At 35.2% G+C, this 16,255-nt stretch overlaps 1 protein-coding gene across 5 annotated transcripts in view; it reads left to right on the plus strand.

Moving 5' to 3' along the window:
- Window positions 1–9,359: 9,359 nt before the first annotated feature.
- Window positions 9,360–16,255, plus strand: part of tpk1 (thiamin pyrophosphokinase 1) — a gene marked incomplete at its 3' end in the record, with an annotated part of 65,768 nt that continues 58,872 nt past the window's right edge. The window contains exons 1-2 of one of the 5 annotated variants that reach the window (XM_082183916.1): window positions 9,360–9,504; window positions 14,259–14,329. In XM_082183916.1, the coding sequence (XP_082040042.1) occupies window positions 14,290–14,329 (40 nt within the window). In that variant the 5' untranslated portion in view covers window positions 9,360–9,504; window positions 14,259–14,289. The other 4 variants (XM_082183917.1, XM_082183918.1, XM_082183920.1 and 1 more) reach the window with 4 other exon arrangements.

Here is a 16,255-nt window from a genome sequence, read left to right on the forward strand (position 1 = left end):
CCGAGCATATGTAGCTTAACTTGACCTGCCAACACCGATTCTATGGTTGAGAGAGCACAGGACCTGCTAGTCAAATTTATTTTAAGGCTCTTCTCAGCATTCTGACATAGAAGGTGTACAAGCCGCAGATGTTTTAAATATGAAAAGTGTTATGACTGAAATAGGTGTCTCATCATAATACTTCAATCTGAGAAAGAATGCAGAGGAAATTAAATGTGAAGTGTAGTGCCTTATATTTCAATATATTTAAATTCATGTCTTTGTTAATGCTATCAGCTGGATTACCCTAATAAATGCTGCATAAGCTCAGCCTTATTTGATAGCAGACTGAATGACCTTCATATCATCTGAGTTAACATTGTCCGGTGACATTTCATTGCCCTTTGTCAAAATGAAAATATTTTCCTAGAAATAATGAAGCTTCATGTATTATTAACTTCACTTTACCTTTCAATACTTTAACTACCTTTCCATCTCTCTTCTTCTATGTTCAGATTGCTCCTTTCAAATGGCAAATCTCATGAATGGACTCAAGCCATGCAGTATAACTCATCGGGTAATTATTCAACGTCCAAAAGCTAATTTCATGTTTTTAATGGAGTCAGAAATTTGAACAAATAGTTATCCAGCTAGTCTGATATATCATTTAAAAAAGCATGAAATCATAAATTCAACTGTAAGACTGAAAATACTGTTTGAGGCCTGATTTATGGGACAAAAGGGCCCTGCTGGCTAATTAACATTTGACCTCCCCAATACAGCCTTTCTTCCTCTCAGAAACTAGGAACTCACACAAGAACATGGTTTAATGTGAATATTCAACATTGACTGTTATGTTTTTGGTGTCATTTGAAATGTCTCAAAGTGAGTGGTACAGATATCTCATATCCAGATAGATAAAATAAAAGGAAATAAGATTTATAGAAGTTCATAGAAAACTGGTTTAGAGATAAGGCCAGATAAGGCAACCCCCCTTCTGTGGGATAGAAGCCATTTGAGGGTGGTCTCACCCCATCCCCCTTGTCACCTGGTCAGAGGATAAAGGAAGGTGTTCTGGCTCTCTCTGTCTCTTCTTCTTGGCTGGGTACGAATGGAGTAGGTGGTCTTTCTCTCTCCCTCTCTCTCTCTCTCTCTCTCTCTCTCTCTCTCTCTCTCTCTCTCTCTCTCTCTCTCTCTTTCTTTCCCTTTCTCTCTCTCTATCTCAGGTACAAGCTGGGTAAGATTCTTTGGTGTAACCAATGTATAACCATGCTCTAGATATTTGAATTGATTGTGGAATTGATCTCTGATATCTGAAATATTAAATTGCTACAATGTGATTATTCCAACTGATTTTGACATTGTTTATTTAATGGTTAAAAGGAATAGTCAAACATTCGCTCACTTTTAGTGAGGCACAGATATTATTAAAACCTTTCATTTATGGAGTCAGATGAATTAACGAGTAAATACATTTGATTAATGTATTACAAATTTAACCAACCAATACTTTGCATGAGTGAGGACAGAACACGTGATACCCTTCCCCGTGTATTGGCGAACCGGAGATTGGACTAATATAGCGGGCCTTACAAACACATGCCCTTGGTCTGTGCCTGATTTGTCTTTGCATTTTATTCGATTTTCATAATCATAAAAATATTATTTTCCTCTTCAGCAACTTCTGACCTAACCAAAGCTGTGTGGGCAGGGAAAAATGAACCAGTAATATCACAAAATATTACCGAATATTGCTCACAAACCAACAAATCACATCCTACCATTTATAATCAAGCCCAGTCTACAGTATTTCCTGTTATTTTCTACATTATTATGTTCTCTGTCACTTTTAAATATGCAACATTAAAGAAGTTAAATATGTTGTGAATGCATTTTAATGTTGTTTTTAACTCTCATGGTCATTTAAATAGCTTAAAAATAATAAGTTGATACTTAAAGTTTTGCTTAAAGAACTTAAAGAAATTGATACTTAAAGGGATAGTTCACCCAAAAATTAAAATTAGCCCATGATTTACTCACCCTCAAGTCATTCTAGATGTATGTTCTTCTTTTAGATGAATACAATCAAAGTTATATTAAAAATGTCCTGGCTCTTCCAAGCTTTATAATGGCAGTGAATGACTGTTTCTGTTTTGAAGTCCATAAAGTGCATCTATCCATCATTAAAGTGCTCCACATGGCTCCCGGGGGTTAATAAAGACCTTCTGAAGCAAAGCGATGTGTTTGTGTAAGAAAAACTACTTAAAAAGACTGCTTAAAGCGCAACTTACGCAACTTGTGACATCGGAAGTAGCGTATACGTCTTGGATAGTGTAAATATGAGCAGTACGTCGCATTATCGCATAAGTTGCGCTTTAGACTTAGTGGAATTGTATGTTCGTTTGGCCAGAAGCTAGTTATTTCACTTTATAAAATTTTAAACATTGGTTATTTTTCTTGCACAAACGCATCGCTTCGCTTCAGAAGGTCGTTATTAACCCCCCAGAGCTGTGTGGAGCACTTTTATGATGGATAGATGCACTTTTATGCAGAAACAGTAATTCACTGCCAGGATTAATTTTTTATATATAACTCCTATTGTATTCGTCAGAAAGAATAATGTCATATACACCTAGGATGATTTGAGGGTGAGTAAATCATGGGCTAATTAAAATTTTTGGGTGAACTATCCCTTTAACGAAAATATACTTCTTGAATGAATCTTATGAGAACTGATTATAAACAAAATGTCAAGTTAATAACATGCTTCATGTCCTCCATGAAAATCGTACATTTATTTGTGTTTGGGGTCTCAAAGACCCCAGATAAGCATGAATGAACGTGATGGATCCTAAACATAAAAATTGTATAGTCAGTCTCAAGCTAGCATGAAGGTTAAAAGGTGGAGATAGTGTGGACACTATATGCTATTACTACAACAACTGATAGTGATGATGATGATGATTTTTTTTTTTTTTGAGGGATAAGTTTATTGTTATGGTTCCCATTTTGTTGAATATATCTACACTGTAACAGCACAATGCACAGCATGTTAAAGAAGCACTTCATAATCTTCAGAGATGTTTGAAGCATTTCCATTACAGAATGAGACCGTCTCTGCTCAACATGAAATGGTTTTGATACAAAAATGGAGAGAATTTAAATTACTGTGAAGATGATCACAAATTTACCATAAAATGCAATTTTAAAACAATTTTCAGGTCTACTCTGCAATAAGTAGCGAACAATCTGAGAGTTCAGTGTTTCATCTACACATAATTTCAGTCTCCTCAGATACTTCAATCTACTTGTGTTCCAATTCAGTAATATTGGTTACTTGCAGGCAGGATCCATTAAAACATGTCTGATGCACAATCACTGTGGCAGCTTAAGAGGCACTATAAGCGTTATTGACCCTGCCGAGAGCATGCGGTTGTGAAAATTGCACTGCGTGGTTGTCAGACTTTCTCAAAGTTAGAATTTATTTTAATGTTTATGAGTTTCTATTTTTAAGATTTACTCTAAACAAAAATGATATACCTCTAAAAGATGATCAGCATTTTGGTCTGCACGCGTCAGCTGTCAAGTCTTGATTGTCAAATATAGAAAGTCCAAATTTTACCATGAGATTATCTTTTTCCAGACGAAATCACAGAGCAATTAATTGTTGTACGTCTCTGAGAAACTAACAGGTGTTTTGGCCAATTAATCAGTTTAGTGAATGATCCAATAATTCACCCACAAAGAAAATCATCCTGGATGAATCAGTGTTTTTAACCAATCGTTTGACTAAAAGATTCAGTGATTCACTTATGAATATATGGCTGTTTTGTTTCTGAATGAATCCGTGATTTGAACGAATCTGTTAAATAAATGATTCAATTATTCATTCATAAAGACAGTGGCTGCATCTGAGTAGGGGAGACCGGGGACAGTTGCAACACTTTTTGCATTTCTCTCAATTACTCAGAGACTATTTGGACTAGACCAACCAAATTTGTATATATTAAACTTGCATCTGTCTGCTAATTACCCATACCATTTAAAGATGATTATATATGACATATCGTTCACAGTATTTTTTTTGAATGGAAGAAGTCAGATGTTGCAACTGACCCCGACCCAGGGACGGTTGCAACACAACCCAGGGACGGTTGCAACATGTTAAAAATACCTTAAATTTCATTAATTAACTTAAGCTTTTTGTCTCAATGAGCAAAGAATTCTGAAAATATTAACTGTTTTAGGCCTACTATAATATTATAGTATTATTTATTTCAATAATATTATTGTAGCCTATTATTTATTTATTTAGTCATATTTATCAAATAACAGTTATTGAGTTTTGTTTGTTCATGTGTAGAACATAGGCCTACATAGATTCAGTGTGCAGGTGTTACAGATGCTATTCAATCTCTCCATATTTCAGTGTCAGACAGGAAGAATTTAACAATTTGCAATGCAACAAACTTTTATTAAACATGCAATTTATAACTTGTTGCAACCGTCCCCAACCCTATCAGCCATGACAGAACATCATATTCCTGCTAGACACACTGACTTTGACACATGCTAACCATGTCACTTAGAAGTCAACAAAACAATAATTCAAACGAAGTAAGTTTTGATTAATTCATACAAAATTTCAGGACAGTATGACAAAAATATATCTCATGAAAATTTTTACTTTCATACCTCCAAAACAAGTTTTGTTCAATAAATGCAGCAGCAGGTGTTGAATATGTCTATACTGTCTTCTTGGTGGGTGGAGGGTCTAACTGTGCATGTACAGTAGGAGTGTTATCACTCTAGCTTGTTTCTGATTGGAGAAAAATGACATGTTGCAACCATCCCCATGTTGCAACTGTCCCCGGTCTCCCCTACTACTTCCCTACTATATTAGAAGGCGAAATACACTATAAGGAAAGAGCCACAGTATTTATAAAATGGTCATAAAGTACTTACAGACAGTCACTTACCAGCCAGACCTTCAGACTGACAGCAGCAGTTCTGTCTGGACTTCATAGCAGCTTTCATTGGCTAAGGACCACCGAAGAGGTCATCTGACTGACATGCAAATCAACCATTCATAGTTTTTTTTCATGTTTAGGGGTGTTACAATGTAAAGTCAATTGTCCCAACAATAACAAACTGCTGTGTAAAACTCTTGGATGTATTTTAAAGAATCCATGCCGTAAAAATCCAGCATTTAGTTGATCATGATAAGCGCTCATTGTCAGATGTAAGCACAGTGGCTTTCTTCCTCGTTCTTCTTCACGACTGCTTGGTTTCCAGGTGGACTGTTAAAGAATGTGACACGCATGTCTCCCGGAAATCGTTGTAGCATATTCCCATATATTTTTGTTCCATAAGGGACAACTATCCATTTCTCAGTTTCTTACCTGCTTACTTCAATTGTCTGCCAACCTGCATAAACTTGCTATTTGGATATTACCTGTATTGCATCCTTCTGTGTTATGACACATACAGCACCTTTAAAGGATCCTTTGAAGGAAGACAACCTTTGTTTTGCATCTTTCATTCAGCCTGTTTTGAAGTGTGCATCAAGTGTATCATTCGTGTCCTCCAATCACCCACAATCCTTTGCACACATTCTAATTCACAAAAAAGAATGAACAGAAAATGAATCGCCATTGAGTTTGTCCAATTTTACAACGTAATGCAAGACAAAAAATTATTGATGATTAAAGCATCATGTTTCCTTCTGTTTTGTTGTAAATTAATTACATAATGCTAAACAATCACTGGAGACCACATATGGTTGTCATTATTGCATTAAAAAAAAGGTTAATATAAAGTTTTTTTAAATTTTTCAAATTTTAATATCGTAGTCATGTGCACTTAGACCTTCTCATTATTTAATGCTGAGGAGGACTCTAGCCTGAGGAAGAACTAGACTGGACTTCCATTTGAGAAGCACCCTATAATAACCCTGTAATCCTGAAAACTTGATTAGCTTGTTCATGTGTGTTTGATTAGTACAGCTCTGCAGGAAAGTGGTCCTTGAGGGCCAGAGTTTAGAACCCCTGCGGTAGACGCTGCATGTCCGTGAAGATTAATTGTAATTGACAATTATATGAAAACATGATCAAAATGTTAAAACAATAAATATTAAATTTAGCTTTGCCCTGCTTTAAAGAACAAGACTGAAAATGCATTAGCATAGGTGACAGAAGGTGAAAGAAACACAATGTTCAATGTCCAAAGTTCGTCATCTTAACACCATTTTTCCTTGTAGCTACATTTGATTTACCTCCATTAATAATCACCCTCATTTTGCATTGCTGTAAAAGTTTAATATTGTTTGTCTGACAAAACTTTGATCTCAAAACAGTTTCAGAAGGCAGATGTTTAAAAGAAAAGCTATGTTTAGGTTGATAGTATGTTATGTTTAGGTTGATAGTATGGTATTTTAACTCTGTGTCTAATGAATAGACCCAAAAAAATAACTATTTGGCTGAAAATGATTTAATCATGGACAGTGGTTCCACACGATGGAACCATGTTATCTCAACTCAAATACTTCATGTTGGATGAACTTAAGCAAAGTGAGCAAACTTAATTAAAATTAGACACGTCCAAATAACTTTATTCAATCGTGTCCAAATAACTTTATTCAGTCATGTCCAAATAACTTCAATCAATCGTGTCCAAATAACTTAATTCAACCACGTGGAACGTGAATCATGTTCAACCAAAGGGTTATTTTTTGGAGTGTAGGCTCTGCAAACAGAGCCTTAAGCGCTGTTATGAATACATTAATCAAAAGCATATGAGCTTGAGTCACATCGTTTATTCTCTGGTCATTTATTTCTGATGTGCGCAACCATTCATTATTTACTTTTGAATCATTTAGATAGTAATGCTAAACAAACACTTTATTCTAAACTCAGAAAAACTTTAATTGCATCATGCTATCATCAATATTTTACTTTATTTGTGATAGACCATTGCATCTGATATACCTTTTATTTATAGATCTGAGATTCAAATAAAATAATCTTTTCTGAATCAGCTCAGGGAAAAAGAAATATGAAATTTCAAATGATAACTGAGATTTTAATTAATCATTAAACAGGGAACACTGCTGGGATGAAATATTTTTTGTATTTTTCTGAGATTCTGTGGCCAGAAATTGGCTGACAAGACTTTAGGGTTAAAGCTTTTCACCATATGTGAGATGAAATTGGTGGCCACCAAGCTCAACACACTCCTTTGAACTTTCTATTTCTATCATAAACTTACATAAGTTATTTGTTTATTTTTGAGAACCATAACAAAGAAAAAGGCTTTGAATTTGTCAGCAGCCGCAGGGGGCGCTCTAACAAGGAGGCTATATATAAACTAGGACTTCATATAGTTGTTTTTACACCACAAGACTAAAACAAATCCAATCCCAAAAAATTTATTTTTAATATAATTGCACTTGTTAAGCTAATCGAACATGTTTATTTATTTAATGAACCTCATGCAAAAATCGTGAAAGATGTCTATTTCTTATTGCTCTGTTATTAGTCTTTTTATCTGATGTCAAAACTCTTGTTGGACAAAGTCATGCTTTTATCTTTATTGTAACAGCTTTATCTGGAAGGAATATGCCCAGAGACACCAATTGAGTCCAAGTGTTGAAAATAAAGTCTTGATGTTATCGCCCATCAAAAAAACTGTTCAAACATGTGGTACAATAACATGGAAGATTTGCACACAGAGTTTAGATAATTAAACAGTTAAAAAAAAAAAAAAAAAATGGCACATTGCATCTCCCAATGACCAATGTAGTTAACGTTGTCATATAGTTTGCAGAGTCTGCCAGAAAAGTTAGAAGGACATGTCAATGATAGCACTTTTACAATTGTTCTAAAGCTATAAATCAATGCTCTGGTATCTCAATCAAGTTTCACACACACACACACACACACACACACACACACACATACACACACATGCACAGACATACGCACACACACAAACTCCTTTATTGTTATTATTCATGCAACTCCAATAATCTGGTTATGTTTATCTGTTTCTTGCCAGGCAGGACGTAATGTGTACGAAATGGCAGGCGACTCCGACGATACAAGCTTGTGCGTTTCTTACCGGCTTGTCTCAGGAAATCGGCCTTATCAGTCTTGCCCAAGCTGTTATACAGCAGAATAATTTTACAGCTGGCTGAGAAAGCCTCGGCGACCCTGGATCGTGTGCTGTGCAGGCAAAATTTAACCTTGGTGTCCCTTATCAAATTAGAACTGCCTTTTGTTTACTACCGGCTGACAGAAAGCCATATTTGTGATGGGTCTTTTTCTCTGGGTGAGGCCAAGTCGCTGATGGATCATTTATGATTTATGTTTATGTGGCAAAACACACTGCTATATACAGCGCTGACATGAAACCATAGAGACCATGAGATATTTGTTTTGTTGATAAATAAAGTAAGGTGTGAGGGCTGTGCTGTGGAAGTCAAGTCATACATTTCTACAGGTTGATCAGTTGCCTTAGACGTTGGATTATTATGCACAAATATTTGACTTTTGAATGCTGTGACTGACCAATGTGAATAGAGTATTTCAGAGAACTGTGTAAAATATTTATCTATTCTGGATGCTATTGCCAAAATAACCATTTATTCACTCACATAATATTTAGGCCGACAAATAAAAGAAAAATTCTAAAATGGCAACAGCAAAAATTTAATATCAAACAACTATGATTCCTTCTTTGAGGTTATCAATTTATATTATAACACATATAGAAAAGATAAGAAATGCAGAAATTAATTAAAAAAAAACTGTATTTATTGATTTATTTAGCCCTACCTCTTTATCTATCTATCTATCTATCTATCTATCTATCTATCTATCTATCTATCTATCTATCTATCTATCTATCTATCTATCTATCTATCTGTCTGTCTATCTGTCTGTCTGTCTGTCAGTCAGTCAGTCAGTCAGTCAGTCAGTCAGTCAGTTAGTCAGTCAATCTATGCTTGATTTGCATTTACAAAATTTCCAAAGCCTATTATTATAGCCTAACAAATTGAACAGGACAATACAATAGAAATTATACATCAGGAAGTAAATAATGTGCTAAAAACAGAAATACAAATGAGAAGAAAATGAGAAAGAGAAAATATCTAATCTATCTATCTATCTATCTATCTATCTATCTATCTATCTATCTATCTATCTATCTATCTATCTATCTATCTATCTATCTATCTATCTATCTATCTATCTATCTATCTATCTATCTATCTATCTATCTATCTATCTATCTATCTATCTATCTATCTATCTGTCTGTCTGTCTGTCTGTCTGTCTGTCTGTCTGTCTGTCATCGCATTCTGGAAGACGACCTCAATGGGTTCCGTGTAGGTGTACAATCCACCTCTAGATGTCGCTGTGACAAACGTCACACAGTATTCTGGAGCTCAAGCGCTTTCTTCGGCGCTCGTTGATTGTACACAAATGTGGACTGGACGCATGCTGCTGGAGACCCATTCACAGAGTGAGTACACGAGATACACGCGGTATCTAATAACCTAGCGGGCTGACTACCTAGACAGCGATGTTATCCGCGTTTGATGCCCCCCCAAAAAAACTTTTTTTCTACTCAAACGCTGAACGCGAATACGTCTGCTGTCTAGGTAAGTTAGTCTGCTCTCTAGGTTTTGAGACAGAGCCAAATGTCAAGTGTTCAGTAAGTGCTTGTCGCTGTGGGTTCTCTCGCTGTACACTTTGATGGCATGTTTATCTTCTCCATCACTTTTATGGACGGATTATTTCTCATAGTTCATCCTCTGTATGTATTCATCTTCGTGATGTAATAATTTCTTTACGATATCTCTAGAGGTTTGCTTTAAACTCGGCCTGCAAAATTGATGAAGTAGTGAGCTTTGCCAAAGATTTGAGTGAAATCGTGCCAGAGCTGAAAGCTGTAGATAATGATATTTGACTTTCATTAAAAATACATTCTGTCCCCGAAGAAGCACTTGTGTGATTTACTTGTACACATAATGAGGGAGTTAATAAAGTTTGTAAACTGTAAATTATTTGGGCACTCAACCTTAGAATGAACTCTGGCTCTTCTTTAAAGTACAACAAGAACTGATGTCAAGCAGAGAATTTCCCCAGACTAAGTCAGAGAGCCTTGAAATTTCATTCAATAGAAGTAATTACAAAAACACCCAGAGGGAAAAAACGACACAACAAGGGCCAAATTAATTAAAAACACAATGGAGGAAAGAAAGAACTCACTTTAGCCGTTGACAAGGCTGATTTTTAACTGTACTGACAGTCTTGCCTTTTGAAGTAAAAAAAAAAAAAAAAACACCCTCACCCAGTCTTTTACTGTGTTGTGATAAAGACAATTGTGAGGTGTTTACCCCTCAGAATCACCTTAACAATTTAATAATAATAATTATAGTAATTTCACTCATAACATCTTTGTACATAATTGCACATTCTCAAAAGCAACTTGTACAACAAGCACACACGTGTGACTTTCTTCTCTGGAACACAAATGGAGAAATTTTTAACTATTGGGCTGGTCACTCTTTCCCATGTAGTTACAATCAATGGGAACTTTCAAGGTTTTCCAGATTCAAAAATGATAATAAAAAAAAATCTAATTTAAGTAGACTATGACTTCTATGCCATAATTGAAGTCAAGTGATAGCTTTGTGTGAGGAATTGATTCGCTAATTGATCATTTTCCGCTGCAACTGTTTATTGAGGCAATGAGTTGAACTTGAGAGTCAGACAAGTCAGATTTATAAATGATATATTCAGAATGGTTTTGTGGACTCAATCAGCTGATTCATTGTATGTCTGCTTGCACCAATTTTCACCTGTCGGAATGAATCCAACGCAATTTCAGATTCTGAAAGTTCTGTTTATGAACCCTAAAAAAGTATGGTTCACATATGCGTTTACACGTGTTGTACATGCATTCCGAAAATAATTTTGTCTTGATGACATGTACTGTCTGAAGAGCTTTTTTAGTAAATAGTATATTCAGTCTCCTCCACTAAGCAGTTCATGAGATGTAAAAAAAACATACACACATTCATAAGGGGCAAAACGTATGTAAACGTGCGCATTACAGCACCGGGCACGTGTGTAAAGTATTTTGGAATCCAATTGAGAAAATGTTGATTGTATTTTTTCAGGGCTACACACAGCTTTTTTCACAGCTTTTCAATCCAATAGAAATTTTATTTGGATTTGGATTGATTGATGTGTTTATATCAAGGCTTTTCAGTCCAATTTAGCCATCAGTCCAATTATAAATAGTTTATTTGCATACATGTAATCTGCCATTGATAATAAGACTTAAAGGAATACTCGCCCTCAAACCATCCAAGGTGTTTGACTTTCTTCTTTCAGCCTAACACAATCAGAGTTAGGCTATATTAAATAATATCTTGGCTCTTCACAGCTTTGTTATGCCATTAAATAGTGCCTGAGTTTTTGAAGGTCCCAAAAGCACATCCATCCATCATAAAAGTAATCCATGCGACTCCAGTGGGTTAATAAATGTAATGGCAATTACTATAATTATTGGCTTCTGGCAATGGTTGTAAGTTCTGTCGGAAGGGTGACCTCTGACCGCTTCGCTTCAGAAGGCATTTATTAACCCACTGGAGTTGTATGGATTACTTTTATGATGGATGGATGCGGTTTTTAGAGCTTCAAAAACTCAGGCCACAATGCCATTACGAAGCTGGGAAGAGCCAGGATATGTTTTTATATAACTATGATTGTGTTCGGCTGAAAGAAGAAAGTTCTGAAGACGAAACTATAATAAAGTTAATAAAGTGAGTCATATGAGCCGATTTTATGGGACAGTTATGGGGTTTTTGCATCCTTTTTTGAAGCTGTTAAAAAAATTACCACAACGATTCTTTAAACTGTCTCTTTTGTTTTCCACTGAAGAAAGAAAGTCATACAGGTTTTATTGGACATGAGGGTAAATAAATAATGACAAAATAATACAATAAATGATAAGTGTTCATTTATGGGTGCACTGCTCCTTTAAAGGAATAGTTCACTTCTAAATGAAAATTCTGTCATAATTTACTCACCCTCAAGTTGTTTCAAACCTGTATGAATTTCTTTCTTGTGCTGAACACAAAAGAAGATTTTTTTTATGGGTAACCAACTATTCCTTTAAGGCCCAACTGCTTGAGTTTGAGTTTCTTGAGTTTCTTTTGTAATGTCTTTTTGACAGCACTCTACTTTCATCAATAGTTTTGTGGGTGTCAGGTTGGATTAGCCCCTTTTAGTTGCTATGTTGATCCATTTTGTCAGAGTGTTAGGGATGCACCTCTCTACCTTCATTGATCTGTTACTCTCAGTGGGATTGATCCAAGTAATGACATTTTGCACTGTGTGTTGAGTAAATAATTAAATATTTATCTTGCATATAAAGCTCGAAGTGTTGTCCTCTCAACCAGTGCTTTCATAATCAGCCAGGATAAGATATCTGCTTCAAGGACAGAATACAACAATCAATGAAATTCTCTTTCTGGCCGAGAATCTTGAAACTTTTCAATTTATCATTTAAACACATTTAAAAGGCTTTATATGTATATAAAGCCTTTTAAATGTATCATTAGATAAATGATAGGCTATATATATATATAATACATAATATATACAGTATTACAGTATAGTGAACATTGTCTGACATGTTCTGTCTACAAACGTTTGAGTGATTGAGGAAACGGTTGCTCTCCCAACATTTGGGTGTACCTTTCGACCCACCTCGGCCATAAGGTCATGATTGAGAACATGGTCCACAATTGTGGCCCCTAGCCGATTTCATCAGAAACATGTCTACAATCTTTGATCTCTTCTACCTCTTCCACTGCTCTGCCTCCGTACCCTTCCACCTCTCATCCTTACTCCTCTTCTTCTTCCCGGCCTGTTGACCCTGTTTGTTTCCTTGTTCTTCTTCCATTGTCAGAATTTGTAACACTGTGTTGTGCAGAGATGCTTGCCAAATGAAGCTTCATGAGAACTTTTGAAGCTCTTTTAGAGAACTGGTTGATCATTGGTCATAGCCCTGCACACCATCTAGCCTTTTACATTTCCCTTCATTTGTGAAATGCAGAATTCATCTCTGCAATTCATCAATTTAGGACACATTTACAAAAAAAAGTCCAATAGAAATGAATAGAAAATATGCTTGACAGTTTATGACAACTAGTTGGAACTATTTTGTATATAATGATTTATGCCTAGATGTTTTGAGGGGTAAGACTATTAAACAGGGAACCATGCATTTTGATCAACATGACATAAGCAATTGATAATGTATGAAACAACAGACAATTGTTCATAATCTATTGCATTAACGTACCAACGCATTTGCAATTTGTTCAAAAGAATGAGAAACTGCTTTTATGATGTGTACAAGTCACTAGATGATGTAGTGTAAGTAGTTTTAAGAATTTCAGTTGTGATCGGAGAAATGTACCAAGGCGACTGTGTCAACCTGTGTGTTATGAAACAGTTGTGTACTCTCTATTAAAGCGCAAGTACACTTTAAAAAATATATACTTTAAAGATTTGAAGTACACTTCAACTGCACATTCGTTGCAAATTTTATAAAGGTTCTTTTCTGAAATGATTAAAATAGACTAACAGGTAATTATCATTGAATTATTCACTCAAGGGATTCATTCAAAAACACTCATTCATTCAGGAATTAAACATTCCTAGTGTTGCTTGGAGGCATGCAGCGTTTGATTCTGTTTTGGCTTTATTATAATAAGCAAAAATACAAATGTAACTGCCAATATTGTGTCTAAAAGGTTACTCATGTTTAAAAGTTACTCATGTTAGCTTTTGTTTATTGAGCAAAATCACACATGCGAGTTCCTGATCAGAATAATCTGCTGTGCAGACCAGTAATCTGGATATGTGAGACTACCATGAGCTAAACTAGTAACATATTACAGGAGTAGAGCATAGGTAAATTAGATAGGAAAAGTTAGTATTCACAGGACCGAGAGTTCATGTAGACAAGACCGTGAAAGAAGGTGAGCGATGGAACATTTCTTCCAAGGTTTTATCTTGTATTTTAGACGTTAAATGGTCTATCGTGTCTTATTTTTCGGTGCATTACTTTATCTGTCATAATAGAAATAGAAACCTGTTGTTTTGATTAGAACATCTAATTTGCCAGATCTTCTACAGAGATGAAGAACTTTTTGTGTTGTCTTTTAATATGTTTGTATTTGTTTTCTCCTTCAGTTGATGAATCCAGCTTATTATAAACACGGCCATGGATGAGTTCGCTCCATTAGATTGCCTTTTGCCTTCAGGTAATTATTCATTTGAAACCCATTTAAATGTCTGAATGTATTTATTCTTGCCCATGCATGCATTTACACTTTGTCCTGAAGAACATAAACAGTTAATAAATATATCACAGAAGTGCAGCGCAGTTACAATTTGACACTTTGCATGTTCACAGTTATTATAATGTGCTGTCTTACACGTTATAACTTAATTTTAATGAAAATCTTTTACTTTCCGTGTTTTTTTTTTGTTCACTATGGCTGAGAAAAAGATTTTCAAAGAAATGAAATGGTTTCCTGTGTCCATCATTTCTGATTTCTATGCTTCTACACAGTGTTTATTCAAGTGTAATACTTTTTTAGTCATTTACTTGGTTTGCACAGATAAGACTACACCAACACAGTCATATTGATAATAGCAAATTTCTATTTTGCATATTTTATCACACAATGTGGGCTTCTGGGTGTGTTTTTATTAGATCTGGACATTTATTATTGGTTCTAAGAATAGATGAACCTAAAACTGTTTTAAACTGCTGTTTTCTTGAGCAAAAATCAGGAACTATTAAAACAAGCCAAATTAACACAGTGATTTATTTCCAAGCTCAGGCAATGCTGGATGTGGCTGTCTAGTTTTTTGCTTTTTAACAGGATTGTAGTTTGGCATTCAGCTAATGATCCCAGTCAAGTTAACTTTTTGCAGAGCTCCACCCCCATATGCAATAACTGGACAAAACAGCCCCATTTAATCTGATAGCAGTCTACGGCAAAATAATATATTTTTTATTCAAAATGATATCCCTCTCTGGGTAGGTGCCCCATAAATACATGACCAGAAAGTAAGTAATCAGCTTCTAATGATTGGCCAAGAGTTGCAGCCATGCTTTCAATATGTCTGAGACCGCCTATGGTCATTACAGTAATGAATGCATTCTCAACAACTAACATCAGCTTATGTCCGGTTCTGTACAAGTTTTTGCTGGTAAAGTGGTGAAGGTCGTTTACTGTCAAATTTAGTAAATTGTACAAATTATGTGCCGTATTTTAAAACCTGTGTCCTATTCACAGACCGCACACAATGCTGTCTAACGAAACTGAAAAGGCCTTGTGCCCTGTAAGAATTCTTAAAACACGCTCTCTATAAAAGGTTAGGCTCACCCATTCTTACTGTAATTAGAATACATTTTAGAAATGTTAAGAGTGGTTTTGGCTGTAGACTGCAGTGCAGTGTCATTATTATTATTATGGTATTATTAATATTGTAGGATTCCTTTTTTTTTATGTGTTTTTGTTATTTTTATTTAAAAAAATTAGTGCTGGGCAAAGATTAATCGCATCTAATATTTATATTTTATAAATATTGGATGAAACAACACTGCTGCAGTGGTGGAGTGCGAAAGCTTGAAGAGTATTAGCATTATTACAGTGTGTGCCGTGCATATAGGCAAGTCAATATTCTGATCATATTTTTTATTCAAGCACATTTTACCAATTCCAAACCACATCAATCTTAATAACTATTACTTTTCCATTTAATCATTTAGAAGTGATATATAATTGTTAATGAGGGCTGGAAGTGAAAAATTATCAAGCAGGTTTTCTTTTACAGGTAAAATGGGCCAAAAGGACATTTAACTCGCACAAAGTAAAAAGCTATTAAATGCCCATGAGAAGGATGCAATACTATATAAATTTCAAAATTAAGGGATGACCATTGGACAAGAAATGTTTATTTGGTCAGCAGGTTCACAGGAAAACAGGTCAAGAAGAAAATATATTAACTACAAAAGACTTTAAGTATTAAGGCAAAGAATTAGGTGTGAAACCATCAGGAACCCTAGTCTCCAGTGCCACCATTTTACAAAATTGTAACCTAGTCTCCAGAAGTACAAGGTGTCAGTTTCTCTGAGACTTTGCTATGGTAAGATTCTGTAATCCCCACTTAATAAG

This window comes from Leuciscus leuciscus, assembly GCF_965113295.1.
Source record: "Leuciscus leuciscus genome assembly, chromosome: 11".
In the NCBI taxonomy this organism is placed as follows: domain Eukaryota; kingdom Metazoa; phylum Chordata; class Actinopteri; order Cypriniformes; family Leuciscidae; genus Leuciscus; species Leuciscus leuciscus.